General features: G+C 51.8%; 4 protein-coding genes across 4 annotated transcripts; 2 read left to right on the top strand and 2 right to left on the bottom strand.

Annotated features, from left to right (window-relative positions):
• Window positions 1-1,223: 1,223 nt before the first annotated feature.
• BO85DRAFT_485133 (bifunctional carbamoylphosphate synthetase/aspartate transcarbamylase) lies at window positions 1,224-8,115 on the top strand (the record flags this gene model as incomplete). The annotated part of the gene is made up of 3 exons (XM_025663303.1): window positions 1,224-1,947; window positions 2,006-8,004; window positions 8,059-8,115. The coding sequence occupies 3 exons, from the start codon at window positions 1,224-1,226 to the stop codon at window positions 8,113-8,115; spliced, it is 6,780 nt and encodes a 2,259-aa protein (XP_025519324.1).
• Window positions 8,116-9,579: 1,464 nt separating this feature from the next.
• BO85DRAFT_435674 (allantoate permease family MFS transporter) lies at window positions 9,580-11,419 on the top strand (the record flags this gene model as incomplete). The annotated part of the gene is made up of 7 exons (XM_025658539.1): window positions 9,580-9,748; window positions 9,820-9,864; window positions 9,927-10,118; window positions 10,180-10,325; window positions 10,379-10,438; window positions 10,480-10,749; window positions 10,823-11,419. The coding sequence occupies 7 exons, from the start codon at window positions 9,580-9,582 to the stop codon at window positions 11,417-11,419; spliced, it is 1,479 nt and encodes a 492-aa protein (XP_025519323.1).
• Window positions 11,420-12,584: 1,165 nt separating this feature from the next.
• On the bottom strand, window positions 12,585-13,628 carry BO85DRAFT_485131 (alpha/beta-hydrolase; the record flags this gene model as incomplete). The annotated part of the gene is made up of 1 exon (XM_025663302.1): window positions 12,585-13,628. The coding sequence occupies one exon, from the start codon at window positions 13,626-13,628 to the stop codon at window positions 12,585-12,587; it is 1,044 nt and encodes a 347-aa protein (XP_025519322.1).
• A 1,669-nt stretch (window positions 13,629-15,297) lies between these two features.
• On the bottom strand, window positions 15,298-17,194 carry BO85DRAFT_435672 (acyl-CoA synthetase; the record flags this gene model as incomplete). The annotated part of the gene is made up of 4 exons (XM_025658538.1): window positions 15,298-15,462; window positions 15,530-16,665; window positions 16,770-17,083; window positions 17,163-17,194. The coding sequence occupies 4 exons, from the start codon at window positions 17,192-17,194 to the stop codon at window positions 15,298-15,300; spliced, it is 1,647 nt and encodes a 548-aa protein (XP_025519321.1).
• Between the last annotated feature and the right edge of the window lie 622 nt (window positions 17,195-17,816).

Below are 17,816 nucleotides of genomic sequence, written 5' to 3'. Positions count from 1 at the left end.
TTCAAGGTAAGATAAAACAAGGAGCTCGAGCAGATACTGCATACAGTCTACGGGGTATACAGCGGGAAAAAAAAGGTTCAACATAGTAGCTGTAAGATGCTAAATTCTTTGTTCCAGAAGGTACTCAACCAACGGCATCCCACCGAAAGGCCGAAAAAAGTACACTTTCCGATAACGGGTTGGCATTGAGTTTCCTGAAAGCGCCAATCGGGCCGATGATTGGAGGAAAATGAAGCCAGGCATCGGACCGGATCCAGAACCAAAAGCCAAGGCAGGCAAACCGGGTAGGATAGCGCTCACCGCCTGCAGTGGCCACAGGCTGCAAGCGTGGTCGATCCGTGTGGCGAACTGTCCCCCAAAGAACCAATTGACTGTGACGGAGACGGGCCATCTCGGCAGTTTTTTTTTGGGGCTGGTGGCACTAACAGGCAGGAAGGTCTGTGTGTGCGGCAGAACCGCTCTCTGCAACCCCCTCCACCGAACTGCAATCCTAATACGAGACTAACCTAGAAAAGAGCTTTCTGCTTGCGATGACCTCACTCGGTTACACATTGGTGGCCCTGTCCCGTCTAATCCTCGTCAGGGGATGTACTCCGTATTAAGAATGAGTCGTCAGATGGGTATGAATTCCATACTGATTGGAATCAGTCCCTCAATCTGGAATATCAGTAGTAAATCAGATGTAAAAGAGAATATGCCATTCACGCTGTGACGGATGAGTCAATGCAGCAATTGGAACTCGGGGAAGGGGAGGGGAGGAGGGGAATGAAACTTGACTGGCTCCGGATTGCGGACAGGAATTGCTTAGACTCCATAATTAGCAATGGAAAGAAAGCAAACGAAGGCTCCCAGTGCTCAACCCCCTCAAAATCCCCAAAAAATGTCGAGAAAAATTTTCTTCAGAGGCGGTCAGGGCCAGCAGAAAGGCCCATGATCCCCGGATCGGTGAGTTCAACAGCCCAATGAGAGAGCTCCATCAAGCCCGCCGTACACAAAATTTTATTCTTGAGAATTCTTCTTTCTCCTCCTCTCCTCTCTCTTTCCTATATTCTTCCTCCTCCTGTGCGGAAGCAGCAGAATCACTCTACTCCCTCCCCTCTTGCATCTTTCTCAAAAGGGTCTTGGAGGCTGCTGATGCTACGGTAGAGAGAATACCCCCCAGTCATACAGTCCCCGAGAGGACCTTTTTCCCCTCCCCCCACATACACAGTCACCACACCAGAATGCCGCAGTCCGCTGGTCACGAGGAGGCTGCCCTCCCCTCCTCCCCTCTTTCTGGAGGCGCAGTGGCCTACAACCAGATCAACAAGGAATTGCAGCCGCTTCCCCCGATGGAAGCTCACAATGGGGCCGTGATCCCTCCCGCTTCGGCTCCCTACCGGGGCAGCAATGGGAGGATGGTCGCCGTCGAACTTGAGGACGGCACCGTCTACCAGGGCTACAGCTTTGGTGCCGAGAAGAGTATCGCCGGTGAATTGGTCTTCCAAACCGGTATGGTGGGATACCCAGAGTCCATCACGGATCCCTCGTATCGGGGCCAAATCCTCGTCGTTACCTTCCCCCTCGTCGGTAACTATGGTGTCCCCTCCCGGGAGACCATGGATGAGTTGTTGAAGACTCTTCCCAAGTACTTCGAGTCCACCCAGATTCACATCGCGGGTCTGGTCGTTGCTACTTACGCCGGAGAGGAATACTCCCACTTCCTTGCTCAGTCCTCCCTTGGCCAGTGGCTGAAGGAGCAAGGTGTTCCTGCCGTCCATGGTGTCGATACCCGTGCTCTCACCAAGCGCATCCGTCAAAAGGGTAGCATGCTGGGTCGTCTGCTGCTCCAGAAGTCTGAGACTGTCAGCGATGCCACTGTTATCCCCACGGAGAAGGACAGCTGGAAGCCTTTCTTCGAACAGATCGAATGGGTTGACCCCAACAAGAAGAACCTGGTCGCCGAAGGTAGGCACCCGACTCACAACTCAAGCGAGAATGATCATTTCTGACTTGTATATGACAGTGTCGATCAAGGAACCCAAACTTTTCTCCCCTCCCGAGAATGTCGCCCTCAAACACCCCTCCGGTCGCCCGGTGCGTGTCCTCTGCTTGGACGTGGGTCTGAAGTTCAACCAGCTGCGCTGCTTGCTTGCCCGCGGTGTTGAGGTTCTCGTCGTTCCCTGGGATTATGACTTCCCTACTCTTGCTGGAAAGGACTATGACGGTCTGTTCGTCTCGAACGGTCCCGGTGACCCGGCTACCCTTGCCACCACTGTCAACAACCTCAGCAAGACCTTGAAGGAGGCCCGGACTCCTGTCTTCGGTATTTGCTTGGGTCACCAGCTGATCGCTCGCTCCGTCGGCGCCCAGACTTTGAAGATGAAGTTCGGTAACCGTGGTCACAACATTCCCTGCACTAGCATGCTCAGCGGAAAGTGCCACATCACTTCTCAGAACCACGGTTATGCCGTGGACTCCAACAGCCTCCCCGAGGGCTGGGAGGAGCTCTTCGTTAATGCCAACGATGGTAGCAACGAGGGTATCCGTCACGTCAACCGGCCCTTCTTCAGTGTCCAGTTCCACCCTGAAAGCACCCCTGGTCCCAGAGATACCGAATACCTGTTCGACGTCTTCATCAACAGCATCAAGGACACCATGGCTTCCTCGGACGCTCTTCAGAAGCCTGTCTCTTTCCCTGGTGGCGCCAAGGAAGAGAACATCAGAATCGCTCCTCGCGTTTCCGTGAAGAAGGTCCTGATCCTGGGTAGTGGTGGTCTGAGCATTGGCCAGGCTGGTGAGTTTGACTACTCCGGTAGTCAGGCCATCAAGGCCCTGAAGGAGGAAGGCATCTACACCGTCTTGATCAACCCCAACATTGCCACTATCCAGACCTCCAAGGGTTTGGCTGACAAGGTCTACTTCCTTCCTGTGAATGCCGACTTTGTTCGCAAGGTGATCAAGCACGAGCGCCCTGATGCCATCTACTGTACCTTCGGTGGCCAGACCGCTCTGCAGGTCGGTATTCAGCTCAAGGATGAGTTCGAGTCCCTCGGTGTCAAGGTCCTCGGTACCCCTATTGATACTATCATCACCACCGAAGATCGTGAGCTGTTTGCTCGCAGCATGGACTCCATCAATGAGAAGTGTGCCAAGTCCGCATCTGCCTCCAACTTGGAAGAGGCCATGGGAGTCGTTGAAAGCATCGGCTTCCCCGTTATCGTCCGTGCTGCCTATGCCCTTGGAGGTCTTGGCAGTGGTTTCGCCGATAACATGGATGAGCTGAGGGAGCTCTGCCTCAAGGCTTTCGCTGCTAGTCCTCAGGTGCTGATTGAGCGCAGTATGAAGGGATGGAAGGAAATCGAGTACGAAGTCGTCCGTGATGCCAGGGACAACTGCATCACTGTCTGTAACATGGAGAACTTCGACCCTCTCGGTATCCATACCGGTGACTCTATCGTTGTTGCTCCTTCCCAGACTCTTTCTGACGAAGACTACAACATGCTGCGTACAACTGCCGTCAACGTCATTCGCCACCTTGGTGTTGTCGGAGAGTGTAACATTCAGTATGCGCTGAACCCCTTCTCCAAGGAGTACTGCATTATCGAAGTCAATGCTCGTTTGTCCAGATCCTCTGCTCTTGCTTCCAAGGCCACTGGTTATCCTCTTGCCTTCATCGCTGCCAAGCTTGGTCTGGGTATCCCCTTGAACGAGATCAAGAACTCGGTCACCAAGGTCACTTGCGCTTGCTTCGAGCCTTCCCTTGACTACTGTGTCGTGAAGATTCCCCGTTGGGATCTCAAGAAGTTCACCCGTGTCTCCACCCAGCTCGGTTCCTCCATGAAGAGTGTTGGTGAGGTCATGGCTATCGGACGTACTTTCGAGGAAGCCATTCAGAAGGCTATCCGCTCCGTCGACTTCCACAACCTTGGATTCAACGAGACCAATGCCCTCATGTCCATCAAGGGTGAACTGCAGACTCCCTCCGACCAGCGTCTGTTTGCCATTGCCAACGCCATGGCTACTGGCTACAGCGTCGACGATATCTGGAAGCTTACCCAGATCGACAAGTGGTTCCTGAGCAGACTTAAGGGTCTTAGCGACTTCAGCAAGCTCATGACCCAATACAATGCCACCAGTGTGCCCAGGCCCCTTATCCGCCAGGCCAAGCAGCTTGGTTTCTCGGATCGTCAGCTTGCCAAGTTCCTCAGCTCCAACGAGCTGGCTGTCAGACGTCTGCGTGTCGAGTCTGGTATCATCCCCATTGTGAAGCAGATCGATACGGTTGCTGCTGAGTTCCCCTCGGTCACCAACTACTTGTACCTCACATACAACGCCTCTGAGCACGATGTCAACTTCGAGGACAAGGGTATCATGGTTCTCGGATCTGGTGTTTATCGTATTGGTTCGTCCGTCGAGTTCGATTGGTGTTCCGTGCGGGCTATCCGTACCCTTCGTGAACAGGGCCACAAGACGGTCATGGTCAACTACAACCCGGAGACTGTCAGTACCGACTATGATGAGGCTGACCGGTTGTACTTCGAGAACATCAACCTGGAGACTGTCCTTGACATCTACCAGTTGGAGTCCTCTAGCGGTGTGATTATCTCCATGGGTGGTCAGACTCCCAACAACATTGCTCTGCCCCTGCACCGCTTGAACGTTCGCATCCTTGGTACCTCTCCCGAGATGATCGATGGTGCTGAGAACCGTTACAAGTTCTCCCGCATGCTTGACCGTATCGGAGTTGACCAGCCGGCTTGGAAGGAGCTTACTAGCACTGAGGAGGCTACCGAATTCTGTAACAAGGTCGGCTACCCTGTGCTTGTCAGACCTTCTTACGTGCTTTCCGGAGCTGCCATGAACACTGTCTACTCTGAGCACGACTTGGCCAGCTACCTCAACCAGGCTGCTGAGGTCTCCCGTGAGCACCCTGTGGTTATTACCAAGTACATTGAGAACGCCAAGGAGATTGAGATGGATGCTGTGGCTCGCAACGGTGTCATGGTTGGACACTTCATCTCTGAACACGTTGAGAATGCCGGTGTCCACTCTGGTGATGCCACCTTGATCCTGCCCCCGCAGGACCTGGATCCCGAGACCGTCCGCCGCATTGAGGAGGCTACCCGGAAGATCGGAAACGCTCTGAACGTCACTGGTCCTTACAACATCCAGTTCATCGCCAAGGACAACGACATCAAGGTCATCGAGTGTAACGTCAGAGCTTCTCGCTCTTTCCCCTTCGTCTCGAAGGTTATGGGCGTTGATCTCATTGAGATGGCTACTAAGGCGATGATCGGCGCTCCCTTCGCTGAATATCCTCCTGTTTCCATCCCCAAGGACTACGTCGGTGTGAAGGTGCCCCAGTTCTCCTTCTCTCGTCTCTCGGGTGCCGATCCCGTCCTGGGTGTCGAGATGGCCTCCACTGGAGAAGTCGCATCTTTCGGTCGTGACAAGTACGAAGCCTACCTCAAGGCCTTGATCTCCACCGGTTTCCGCCTTCCCAAGCGTAACGTGCTGTTCTCTATCGGTTCCTACAAGGAGAAGATGGAGATGCTGCCCTCGATCCGCAAGCTGCACCAGATTGGGTTCAACCTCTTCGCCACTTCCGGTACTGCTGATTTCCTGAAGGAGAACGGCGTCCCCGTCAAGTATCTCGAGATCCTTCCGGGAGAGGAGGAGGACATCAAGTCCGAGTACTCGCTCACTCAGCACTTGGCCAACAACCTGATTGACTTGTACATCAACTTGCCGTCCAACAACCGGTTCAGACGTCCTGCCAACTACATGAGTAAGGGTTACCGCACTCGTCGTATGGCTGTTGACTACCAGACTCCTCTGGTCACCAACGTCAAGAACGCCAAGATCCTCATTGAGGCCATTGCTCGCCACTTTGCTCTCAACGTGCAGACCATTGACTACCAGACCAGCCACCGCACTATCATCCTGCCCGGCTTGATCAACGTCGCTGCTTTCGTGCCCAACCTGATGGTTCCTGGCTCCCCTGACTTCCAGGCCATGACCAAGGCATCCATTGCCGCTGGTTTCAGCATGGTTCGCGTGATGCCTGTTGGTGTTGACGCTTCGGTCACCGATGCTCGTGCCCTGAAGATTGCCCAGCAGAATGCTGAGAAGTCCTCTTTCTGCGACTTCAACTTCTCTGTTGTGGCCACTGCTGACAACGCCGACCAGATCGGACAAGTGACGGGAGACGTGGGCTCGCTCTTCATCCCCTTCAACCACCTGTCTGGCAACATCAGCAAGGTTGCTACGGTCACCAACCACTTCGGTAACTGGCCGTCCAGCAAGCCTATCATCACCGATGCCAAGTCTACTGACCTGGCCTCCGTCTTGCTGTTGGCCAGCCTCCACAGCCGCAACATTCACGTCATGAGTGTTTCGTCCAAGGAGGACATCAGTCTCATTGCTCTCAGCAAGGAGAAGGGTCTTAAGGTGACTTGCGATGTTTCCGTCTACAGTCTGTTCCTTACGAAGGATGACTTCCCCGAGTGCAGCTCGCTGCCCTCGGTTGAGGACCAGAAGGCCTTGTGGGAGCACCTGAGCACCATCGATGTCTTCTCTGTCGGCAGCATCCCTTACCAGGTTGCTGGTGAGAAGAGCTCTCCTGTCGCCGGTATCGCCGAGACTCTGCCGCTCTTGTTCACTGCCGTCTCGGAGGGTCGCCTGACTGTTGAGGACATTGTCGCTCGTCTCTACGAGAACCCCAAGAAGATCTTCGAGCTTCACGACCAGGCCGACAGCTCCGTCGAGATTGAGGTTGACCGGCCGTACCTGTTCCAGGCACCCCAGGGTGCTTGGTCTCCTTTCAACGGCAAGAACGTTAGAGGGTCTGTGCAGCGTGTTGTCTTCCAGGGTAAGACCTCTTGCCTTGATGGTGAAATCATCTCCGATGCTTCCACTGGAACCGACATGTCCACCCACCGGATTGTGCCCGCCTCTCCTTCCGTGAAGGCCATGTCCCCTATGGTGCATGCTCGTCCCGAGAGCTCTCTCGACCGCAGACTGTCCTTCTCTGGAACTCCTCTCCGCCCCGGCCGCAAGCTTGCTGAGCAGGCCCCTGCTGTGGGAGAGCTTGGACCTCCTCTGTACACCCCCGTTCCCCAGGTGTCTTCCTCTCTCCTTGAGATGCTCTCTCGGTCCACCTTCAGACAGAAGCATGTGCTGTCCGTTAACCAGTTCACTCGGGCTGATCTGCACCTGCTCTTCACTGTGGCCCAGGAGATGCGCCTGGGAGTCCAGCGCCAGGGTGTGCTTGATATCCTGAAGGGCCGTGTTCTGTGCACTCTCTTCTATGAGCCTTCCACCCGGACGTCCGCTTCTTTCGATGCTGCCATGCAGCGTCTGGGAGGCCGCACCATTGCCATCTCCACCGAGCACTCCTCGACCAAGAAGGGTGAGACCCTGCAGGATACCGTCCGCACTCTCGGCTGCTACGGAGATGCCGTTGTTCTGCGTCACCCCGATCCCAGCAGCGCCGAGACCGCGGCCAAGTTCTCCCCCGTCCCCATCCTCAACGGTGGCAACGGCAGTGTTGAGCACCCCACTCAGGCGTTCCTTGACCTCTTCACCATCCGTGAGGAGCTCGGCACCGTTACCGGCTTGACCATCACCTTCACTGGTGACCTGCGTTACGGCCGCACTGTGCACTCGCTGTTGAAGCTGCTCCAGTTCTACGATGTTCGCGTCCAGCTGGTTGCGCCCAAGGATCTTTCCCTGCCCGAGGAGGTCCGCCAGCAAGTCATTGCCTCTGGCCAGCTTGTTGTGGAGTCTGAGGAGCTGACTCCTGAGATCGTTGCCCGCTCCGATGTTCTGTACTCTACCCGTGTGCAGAAGGAGCGCTTCAGCGATCTGGCTCAGTACGAGCGTCTGAAGAACAGCTTCGTCATTGACAACGCTCTTCTGAAGCACGCCAAGAGCCACATGGTCGTGATGCACCCTCTGCCTCGTAACGCGGAGATCTCGGAGGAAGTTGACTTCGACCAGCGGGCGGCCTACTTCCGCCAGGTTAGTTTCTCCCCCGCCCCATTGACTGAACATGATGCTGATGTTGGATTACAGATGAGATATGGTCTCTACTGCCGTATGGCTCTGCTTGCGTTGATTCTGGCGCCTTAGGTCATTCCGGGGTATTGACGAGTACTACGATTTTGAGGGAACCCAAGGATTTCTGTGGCGTTGTTTCACAGGTCTGAATGGCGACCTCCAAGCATCATGTGTGATTTACGTTGCGTGTTGCTTTTCTTCCTTTTTTTCCGCATTGGCTGGTGTTTTTTCGAAAAGTTAAGCAGTGTTATACATATACCGCGTAGGCTGCGAGGCGATTAGAATGCCCGCATGATAGATTAGATGAATTTCCTTCCATGAACACAATCATCCCGTTATGTGTGATGTATGTGGTGTGTGTATTATGTATTGTGTGTGATGTGTGTGTGTGTTTTATGTGTGTGTTCTGTGTGTTGTGTGTGTTGTGTTCGTTATGTGTGTGTTTTGTGTGTGTGTGTGTGTGTGGTGTTTTCTGTTGTGTTTGGCGTTTTCTTTGGTTTCTTTGGCGTGTTTTCTTTTCCTTTACCTTTTTTTCCCTTGTTTGTTTTCTTTTATCATTGGGTTTGGATGGACGGACTTTGGGATTTTGGGAATCCTGGACTGGCGTTGAATCTTCGGGACATTTGGGTGGGATGGACAACAACGACAACAAGAGATACCCCTGACGACTACTAACAAGATACCACTGAGAAATGTTGATCATGTCTCGCAACAATATTATGATGATTATTCGATGCCATCTATCTTCATATTTTTCCATGTTCCATACCTTGTATACTTGTACATTCAGTCTATGCTGGACAAATCTAAATTCTAAGTATCATTAGTAAGAATGAGGGTTACTTCTGCATAGCGTTTCATACTTCCTACATAAATCACTATGCAAATTAGTTAAGATCATATTATGCACCAGAAACGCTGCCAACTGGTCTGAGCGATGAACCAGATAGTATAATTTAGCATCGCAGCTCTCGACCGAGTGAGCCAAATGACGTTGAGCGGGCTGCAGATGGCGTGCTTTCTCCTCCAGAATACACCACCTCGGGCCTCTCATTCATTAGCCAACTATGCCCAGAATAACTATCAATGTTCAGCACAAGATCAGCAGTCTGAATATCACTTACAGAGCAACCTAGTTTCTCACCAATACTATGCAGGTCTTACTTATCATATCCAGGTAGTGGGTCTACTATCAAACAATCCATCATCACCACCAGGAACATCTACCTATTTACCCCCACCCCCAAACCTTGTTAACTTTACTTCCTCTTATGTGGATTACTCCACCAATCTCGTCATCACCGCTTCAGATTGCGCATCGGCTCGTGGAAGCAAATATCCCATAGCAGGCAAGGATTAGCCCTTCTGGACCCTGACAATGCCTTTCATCACGGCTGCCATGATGTCTGTCCCACGTGGAGTGCGACTCCAGCAGACTCTTATATAGTCCCGTCCCGTTGTCAAACCTAGATTGAAAGATACTCTGAATAGTTAGTACTGTCAGGAACAGTAATCCATACACCTGCTATGAGCAGCATGGCATCCACACCCGAAAAGACAATAGAGGCCGACGAAAAGGCCGCCTCGCCCAGCACAAGCAGCGTCACCAACATCAACGAGAAAGCCCTACTTCGCAAACTAGACTTTCGTCTCCTCCCACCACTAACCATCCTATATCTCTTATCATTTCTCGACCGCAGCAATGGTACCCCCGTTCCCTCTTCCTTGCACCCGATAAAAGTCCCCAAAATCTAACCAATACTTCAATACCTACAGTGGGAAACGCCCGACTCGAAGGCATGGCCACCGAGATCCACATGTGTATGTACTACCCACCCCTACCATATCAAATCACATAACAATAAACCCTAACCAAACAACAGCAGGAGACCAATACCTCACCGGCTTAACCCTCTACTTCATCGGCTACGTCCTCTTCGAAGTTCCCTGCAACATTGTCTTGAAGAAAACCACACCCAGGATCTGGCTCCCCACATTAACATTAGTCTGGGGTATTGTGGCGACGCTTCTGGGCGTGGTGCAGAATTATGCGGGATATCTGACTTCGCGAACTGGTACACATACCCCCATAAACCAACCGTATCATAATATGTACAATGCTAAAATTGAAAACAGCCCTCGGCATAGCAGAAAGTGGCCTCTTCCCCGGCGTCGTCTTCTACCTATCAATGTGGTATAAACGCAACGAGCAACACTACCGCGTAGCTCTATTCTTCAGTGCTGCTTCTTTAGCGGGTGCTTTTGGAGGGATTCTAGCATGGGTTTGTACCCACTCCCTCACTTTCTGTTCTAGCCAAGCTAATGATGAACACAGGGCATAGCCCACATGAAAGGTTTAGGCGGATACAGCGGCTGGAGATGGATCTTCATCCTGGTACTATCCCCGCCTCCCCTACCTCAAACCCTAACTAACAGAAAGGAACAATAAAGGAAGGCCTCCTAACAGTCCTCATGTCCATCGGCGCCTACTTCTGGGTCTACAACTACCCCTCAACAGCCGAATTTCTGACCCCCGAGGAGCGTCAATTCATCCAATTCCGTCTGAAGAACGACAACGACTCGACCCGCGACGAGCAATTCACCTGGAGTGCTGTCTTCGACGCCTTCAAAGATATCAAGGTCTGGTTATACGGATTAGCATTCCATACAATGTCACTTCCACTCTACACTCTATCTTTGTTCATGGTGAGCTACTTACCCTTGGATACACACACAACAAATAGCACTCATTAACAAACACATCTATATAAAAATATAGCCAACAATCATCTCCGCCCTAGGCTACACATCCGCGCAAGCCCAACTCCTCACCGTCCCGCCCTACGCCGTTGCATTCGTCCTAACCATAACCGTCGCCATTCTATCAGAGCGCACGCACCGGCGTGCACCCTTCATTCTGGGTTCTACGGCACTAGCATGCATCGGCTATATCCTTCTACTAACTGATCATCGACCTGGGGTCTCCTACCTGGGGACGTTCTTCGCTGCAGCGGGGATCTACCCCGCCGTGGCGATTGTGTTGTCGTGGCCGGCGAATAATGTCTCTGGCCAGACGAAGAGGTGCATTGCGAATGCGATGCAGATTTCCATTGGGAATTTGGGCGCTGTGTTGGGGACGCAGTTGTATCGGACGGAGACGAGTCCGAGGTATTTTCTGGGTCATGGGTTTGCGTTGGGGTATTTGGTGGCCAATTTGGTGGTTGTGGGGGTGTTGTGGGAGGTGCTGAGGAGGGAGAATAGGGCTAAGGCGGAGGTGAGGGAGAGGGAGGGAATGGAGGCGTTGATGGGGGGTGTGGGGGATGCTGAGGGGGACTTTTTGGGGGATAGGGATCCGAGATGGATTTTTCAGACGTAGTTTGTGTACTGTCTAGTTACTTTGGAAGTATCAGGGCTAGAGATAGTGGAATGACTTCACTTATACGTTCAATCAAGGTGTCTTGCTTGGTGTTCTCATTTTTGAAGGGTTGAGTAAGTGAATATGGATAACCCTAACTCCCACCGCTTCATGCTGCGTAGCTGGATGGTATATTGACACTCTTAGCGGCCATGAAGAAGAGTTACCCTAGGGACGTAAGGGCTAGCTATAGCAACCAGCCCAGTAATGCTCATTTTGGCAAAAAGGCTGCCATAGACGCACCAGAGTGGAAGATACTTACAAATTTCAGCACATCTGCTCGAGATTCCGATACAACAAACCCTCCGCATAACAGGGCTGCAAAATCTGCTCTATCCAAGTGTAGCAAGCCAGGAGCTTAGGGATTGGCACCGCCGAGGCATACCTTTCGAGCCAAAGGAGGTTGTTAGCTTCGTGGACGGTGACATTGGCTTCATATTTCAGCGTCACAATGGGAGCTACGCTCAGGTTTCCGATATTCTTACTCTTCGTTTGATTCCCAGTTTGCAGAGCTTATCTAAATTCGGTGCAGTATATCAGGGCAGATATAGTAGGCCTTCCACGACTTTTGTGATTTCTTCTGGGCCCGTTTCATCCTTTCCATTCGTTTCTTTATCGTCAGTCGTCTCATAGTCTACCATCTCAACGTTTGCTTTTGGAGTTTGCCTTGTCATCGCCTCTTTCATCCATGTTTTCCACGCACATTGCTGCATTACCCAGTGTTGCTCCATACAATTCCTCTTCTTCCAAACCCCCTTGCTCATACTTGAGATATGTCCATTTTACTTCTTTCATCTCTGACATGATGGTATTGGAAGAATAGGAGATGTTATATGTTCGTCTAGCGGGGTCGTATAGAGAGAAACCGTTGGAGGAAGAACATGTAAGAGAATTAGAGACCCAATGAATAGTAGATAGTAGGTCGTACAGATCATCAATACGTGGGACGGAGTGCTCTTCCAGAATTGAAATCAATCTCAGCCTCGACAAACGAAATAAACTGTAATAATATCATTCCGTCATGCATATAGGACCAGGGTGGTGAAGAGTACAGCGCATCATGGTAGTCAAACTGAATGAACAAGCTAATCTATCTATCTATCTATCTATCTATCTATCATGAATGTCATGGGTGGACCTCTCTTCTTAAAAAACGCGCCGCCGTGTCATACGCTGTGTTCTTCTGGTCCAATCCATGCTCATCAAGTTTCCTATACTTATCCCAAGCATGACCTACGCCAAGCATCTCCAGATAAAACACTGTCGGCAATGATGTCGGATCCCGACGCCTAGCATATATCAACCCGTCTACCATCGTCTTAGTGTCCGCGGTCCACGGATCCCCTTCAGCTGTAATGAAAAGTAATCTTCGCGGAAATCTACTCTCATCCTGCTGACGAATAGGCGAAAGCCTCGGATCGTCCACGATGTTAGGATGGTTCCCACGCAAATAAGACTGGATAGTCGACTCCATCACCCATGGCGGCATCACACCACCCGTCCCCCTTCTCATTCTCCTCCTTATATCCGGTTCCATAAGCTGAATCTTGCGCTTCTCTGGATACGACAAATCCGTGACCGGATAAAACACAACCGCGGTTTCAAAAGTGTCACGGGGGGAACTAAGAGCCATAGCCAGGGCCAGATTTCCCCCAGCACCGAATCCACAGATAGCCAAGTGGTTGAGATCGTAGTCCGCAGGATGGCGCCTGAGATATTGCAATACGTCCTGAATGTCTTCGAGAGCCGCAGGGTATGGGTACTCCGGGGCGATACGGTACTCAACGTCGAGGACTATGAAGGGGCTATTTTCACGTGCAACAATGTGAAGGAATTCATCGTCGATGCCATGAGATTTGACGCAGAAGTTCCTGCCGCTGAGATGGATGATGACTGGAGCTGCAGCGTTGGTGTTGTCCATTCCACAGTACCAATTGACGCGTATTATGCGTCCAGTTTGTCGCGACTCGACTTCTATGGTCCCTTTGGCATGGGCTGGTCCGCCTTCTGGCATGGGGTAGTGCCTTTCGACCAAGATGCGGTGTTGGCGAATGCGGAGGTCAGTCCAGCTCCACCAGCGAAGCCGATTTGGGGTGGTTTGGCTCCGTATAGGCTGGTTCTGGACGAGCTGGTTTCGGGCGTTCCGGTTCTGGGGGGCCTGGTTCGCCATGGTAAGAGTGATGATGGTGATATAAGATATAACAAGTTGTAGCGAATGAACAAGTACGATAAGATGATGGTAAGAGAGAGGAATGTTGCAGAAGAGAGTGGCAGGAATAGAGAAACCATCGTTCGCTTTATAACCAGGAGATGATGTCTCCAGAACAAGAGAGGAAGGAACTGAGAAGGAGAAGGAAGCCGTGACTAAAGATGTCTCTTTCGGGAGTTCATGTTGGCCGAATTAGGCAATTCAGGATACGTTCCTCCATCCATCTCGCTTTCCTCCTCCCTCCTCCCTCCTCCCTCTCTCTCGCACACACACAAACACTCGCACATACATACAAGCATTTACACTCACTGCTTTTGGGTTACCCTAATATAGCGCGGCCAGGGCGCTCTTGCAGGGCGCCTGCAGCCTGAGCGAGCCTCCGAGCTGCGAAAATTCTAGTATACAGGACCCTATTCTTTCCCTATATTAAATCCATATAATCTTACAGTATCGCTTCAGATACCATAATTTAAGCATGAAGCTATCCCCAAATTCAACTGACCAATCAGAGCGCGCGTAACTGTCTCATAGATGCCTCATAGATAGCCTCCATAAGAATGTCCTCTTATGGAATCCACTCAACCCTATCTGCACATTCTTTTCTGACCCCTTGCTCCATGTTCTTCGCTTTCTTCTCACATGAACCGTATTAAGCCTCTCTATAAGACCCTGGAACCCGCTCGCTCCTGTTCCCTGCCCGGTCAAAGGTTTCTGTAGCCATAGAGGTCCATATAAGGGCCTCACATAGATCATCTCATTACCTTGCATAGTGGCTGTAAAAGCCCATAATACTTTATGCATGCCCTCTTATTTCCTTTATCTTCATAATCTTGCACTAGATCTTATAGTCCCTCCTCCGCAGCCCTTTAGCTCAACAAGCTTCTACATGTATACATGCAACCTACAGACAATTATAGTCAAGGAAATCAATTATCATCATTAAATATGGAGAATTATGAGAGGGAAATTAGCAGCATGGGTCCACAGATACATCCTCCACCTGTCATATATCCTCTAATCCTAAGGCACGCTATATCCACTTTCCTACTGTCCAGGACTTATACCTGCTATCATTAGTAGTTACTCTTCTTCTATATCATGCGCCTGAGACAGCTTAAATAATAATAAATACTGCAAGCACTCCATCTTAAGCAGGAAGCTCACCGTGCGCACTATGTATTTCTACTCTGTTAGCGCTTCCTTCAGGCTCCGCGGTATTGATTGGATGTTATACTAAATCAAACAGCGGAGCTCATTATACAAGTTATATATGAGTATGATATAGTACACTATTTCCGGTGCTACATTATACTGCTTGCACCGGGCAGAATTAATCTTCTAAGCTATATATAGGAACATATTCAGGCCAATCTTTCTATCTGGACTTGGAATAAGGTACTCTACTGGGCTGAAGTCAAGTCTTTATAAAGCTGTATCAGTTTTGTGCTGATCTCCTGAATGTATTGCCAGAGGGTTTTGCCGTGGTCCGCATGCTGCCAGTGCCGGTGCCATTATTCCATTGTCGATGCCTTGATCCAGGCATTGGCGGACGACTGCAGGGTCCGGTATTCATGCATTCGTTCAATTGTTAGTGAACTTTATGTGGTATTATAATTATCTCTAGGTTAGGCTAGGCCAGCTCCGGCCAATATTTCTGCACCAGCGTCTTCTTGTTCACTTTGCCCATAGCATTACGTTCAATCGCATCCACCAACTTCAATACCGTCGGCACCTTGTAGGGCGCCATCTCCTGCTTGAGCTGCGCACGCAGACTCGCCAGTTCCAAGGGTTCCGTCTATATCAATATTAGCATGCATTCTCTCAACCCGTAACAATAGAAACACCAAACAAGATAAACTTACCCCAGACCGCTGCTTAACCACAGCAGCCACACGCTGTCCCCATTCCTCATCCGCCAACCCCACAACCGCCACCTCCTGGATAGCATCCAGTCCCAGCATCTTCCTCTCCACCTCCAACGCCGAGATCTTATACCCCCCAGACTTAATCAAGTCAACGGACGCACGACCCTGAATAAAGTACGCGCCCTGCGCATCCCGTCTCGCCACATCCCCAGTCTTGAACCATCCATCCTCAGTAAACTCCTTCTTCGTAGCCTCCGGCTTACGCCAATACTCAATAAAGACATTGTCACCCTTGATCTCAATCATCCCATCCTCATCCACCGCATCAACCACCTTCCCACTTTCCTTATCCGTCAACCGCACCTGCACACCCGGTAACGGCCACCCCACGCTCCCATCAACGCGCTTCTCCGTCTCCAAGCCACAGCTAATCGCCATGCCGATCTCAGTCATTCCAAACCGCTCGAGGAGAACCTGTCCCGTGATGGCGGCGAACTTGCTCTTCACCGGGGTCGGCAGCGCCGCGGACCCGCTGACCATGAGACGGAGGGACTGGGCACCAGAGCGGGCGGCGGCTTCGTGCTCGGTGCCTCGCAGGTGGGTTTCGAAGTAGTCGATGAGACGCGAGTAGATGGTGGGCACGGCCATGAACATGGTGGAGCCGCCTTCGCGCCAGCGGGTCCAGATCGTGGCGGGGTCGAATTTCGGGTGCATTTCGACGGTGACGCCGCTGAGGAGACTGGCTGTAAGGCCGTTGATGATGCCGTGGATGTGGTGGAGGGGGAGCACGTGGATCAGTCGGTCACTGGGGTTGTATTTCCACGCTTCGATCAGGCATTGCGCTTGGAAGGTGATGTTCTTGTGTGTGGTTACGCAGCCCTTTGGGTTGCTGGTTGTGCCGGAGGTGTAGATCATGAGGGCGCGGTGGTTCAGGAATGAGATTGGGCTGATGGTTGGGAGGGTGATGGAGGTGGTGGTTTGCTGGTGTGGGGTGAGGGGTTTGAAGGGGATCGGTTTGCTGATGCTTTCCTTGAGTGGGGTCTCGAAGTGCGCGAATGTTGGGTGCAGGAAGATCAGGGAGGGGTCGGAGTCTCCGATTGTGTAGAGGAGCTCTTTGACGGGGTGGGTGGTGCCTTGGGTTTGGTGAGGTTAGTGTTTGTTGTTTATTTAGTGAGGCGCGATTTCTGGGTTTGGGTTTTCTGGGGCTTGCGATAGTGTAGGGTTGGTGTGGACATACAGAGAGGGACGGTGACACCCCCCGCGGCCCAGACAGCCCATTGCGTAACCACGTAGTCGTAGCCGTTGGGCGTCAGGAAGGCGATGCGGCGCTCCTCCAGGTTTCCGACTTTAGTGAGGCCTAGCTCTTCCAGAATGACCTTCTTCAGGGCGACCGCATCGGCTAGCAGTTGTCCATAGGTGAATTCCTGCCCTTTGGTGGCGTCCACGACGGCAATCTTGTCGGGAGTGTTCTGCGCAAAGGCATTTGCCTGCACGAACAAGGGCAGAGAGGGAAGGGCCGTCAATGGGAGGGCCTGGTGTTCCGCATCTTGCCTGCGCGAACGTCGGATGTGAGCATTACTTAGGGTTACAAGTAGCCGCGGATAAAGGCGCGGGAGCGATACTCACTCACCCTTGTATAGATTGGCCATTAGTGAGTCCCATGTTGGTTGATTGGTGTCGCGCGCGGGGGAGATTGTACTGATCGAAGGGAGGAAGAAAGATTAGATCGGATAAAATAGCGACAGACGAAAAAAAAAGAAGCAAGGAGCCCCAGAAAGGAGCCAATGGAGGGGATGAACCCACTTGCTGTTGAGTCTGCGCGCAATAATCTTCGTCCGCTGCTTATCGTTCGGAGTTTCAGGCGGATTTTGTAGCCGAAACTGTTGGGGTCCGCCGCTCGGCTTCTACATTTGGGGCCGAGGTGGAACTGTGTCCTGCCATGCCCACTTCATGTTGTTGAAAGCAATTGCTATCAGCTGTGCTTTCAGTTGCTGGTGAGAGGAAGAATTCATCCCGTAGGATATCATAAAATGACTGTCTTTGGGGACAAGTAATGAAGATACCATCGTGTAGAACTATCGTCTCAGGTATCTGACGTCAGATCGTGTCCTAGTCATCCGCCGTGAAAAGGCTGCCAGCATACTGGCCACACTGTTTTCGGACAAGTAGCGAGTCATGCTAGATCTAGCATCCACTGTGGAGTGATCAGTTCAGTTGGCAGCTCGACTTCGAGGGAGACATCAATGAGCAGTCTAGCTTCACGTGATCACACGTGCCCGGGATT

Source organism: Aspergillus piperis, assembly GCF_003184755.1.
Source record: "Aspergillus piperis CBS 112811 unplaced genomic scaffold BO85scaffold_3, whole genome shotgun sequence".
Lineage (NCBI taxonomy): Eukaryota > Fungi > Ascomycota > Eurotiomycetes > Eurotiales > Aspergillaceae > Aspergillus > Aspergillus piperis.
The sequence above is the reverse complement of the archived record's forward strand: the minus strand, read 5'-3'. Positions and strand labels throughout refer to the sequence as shown.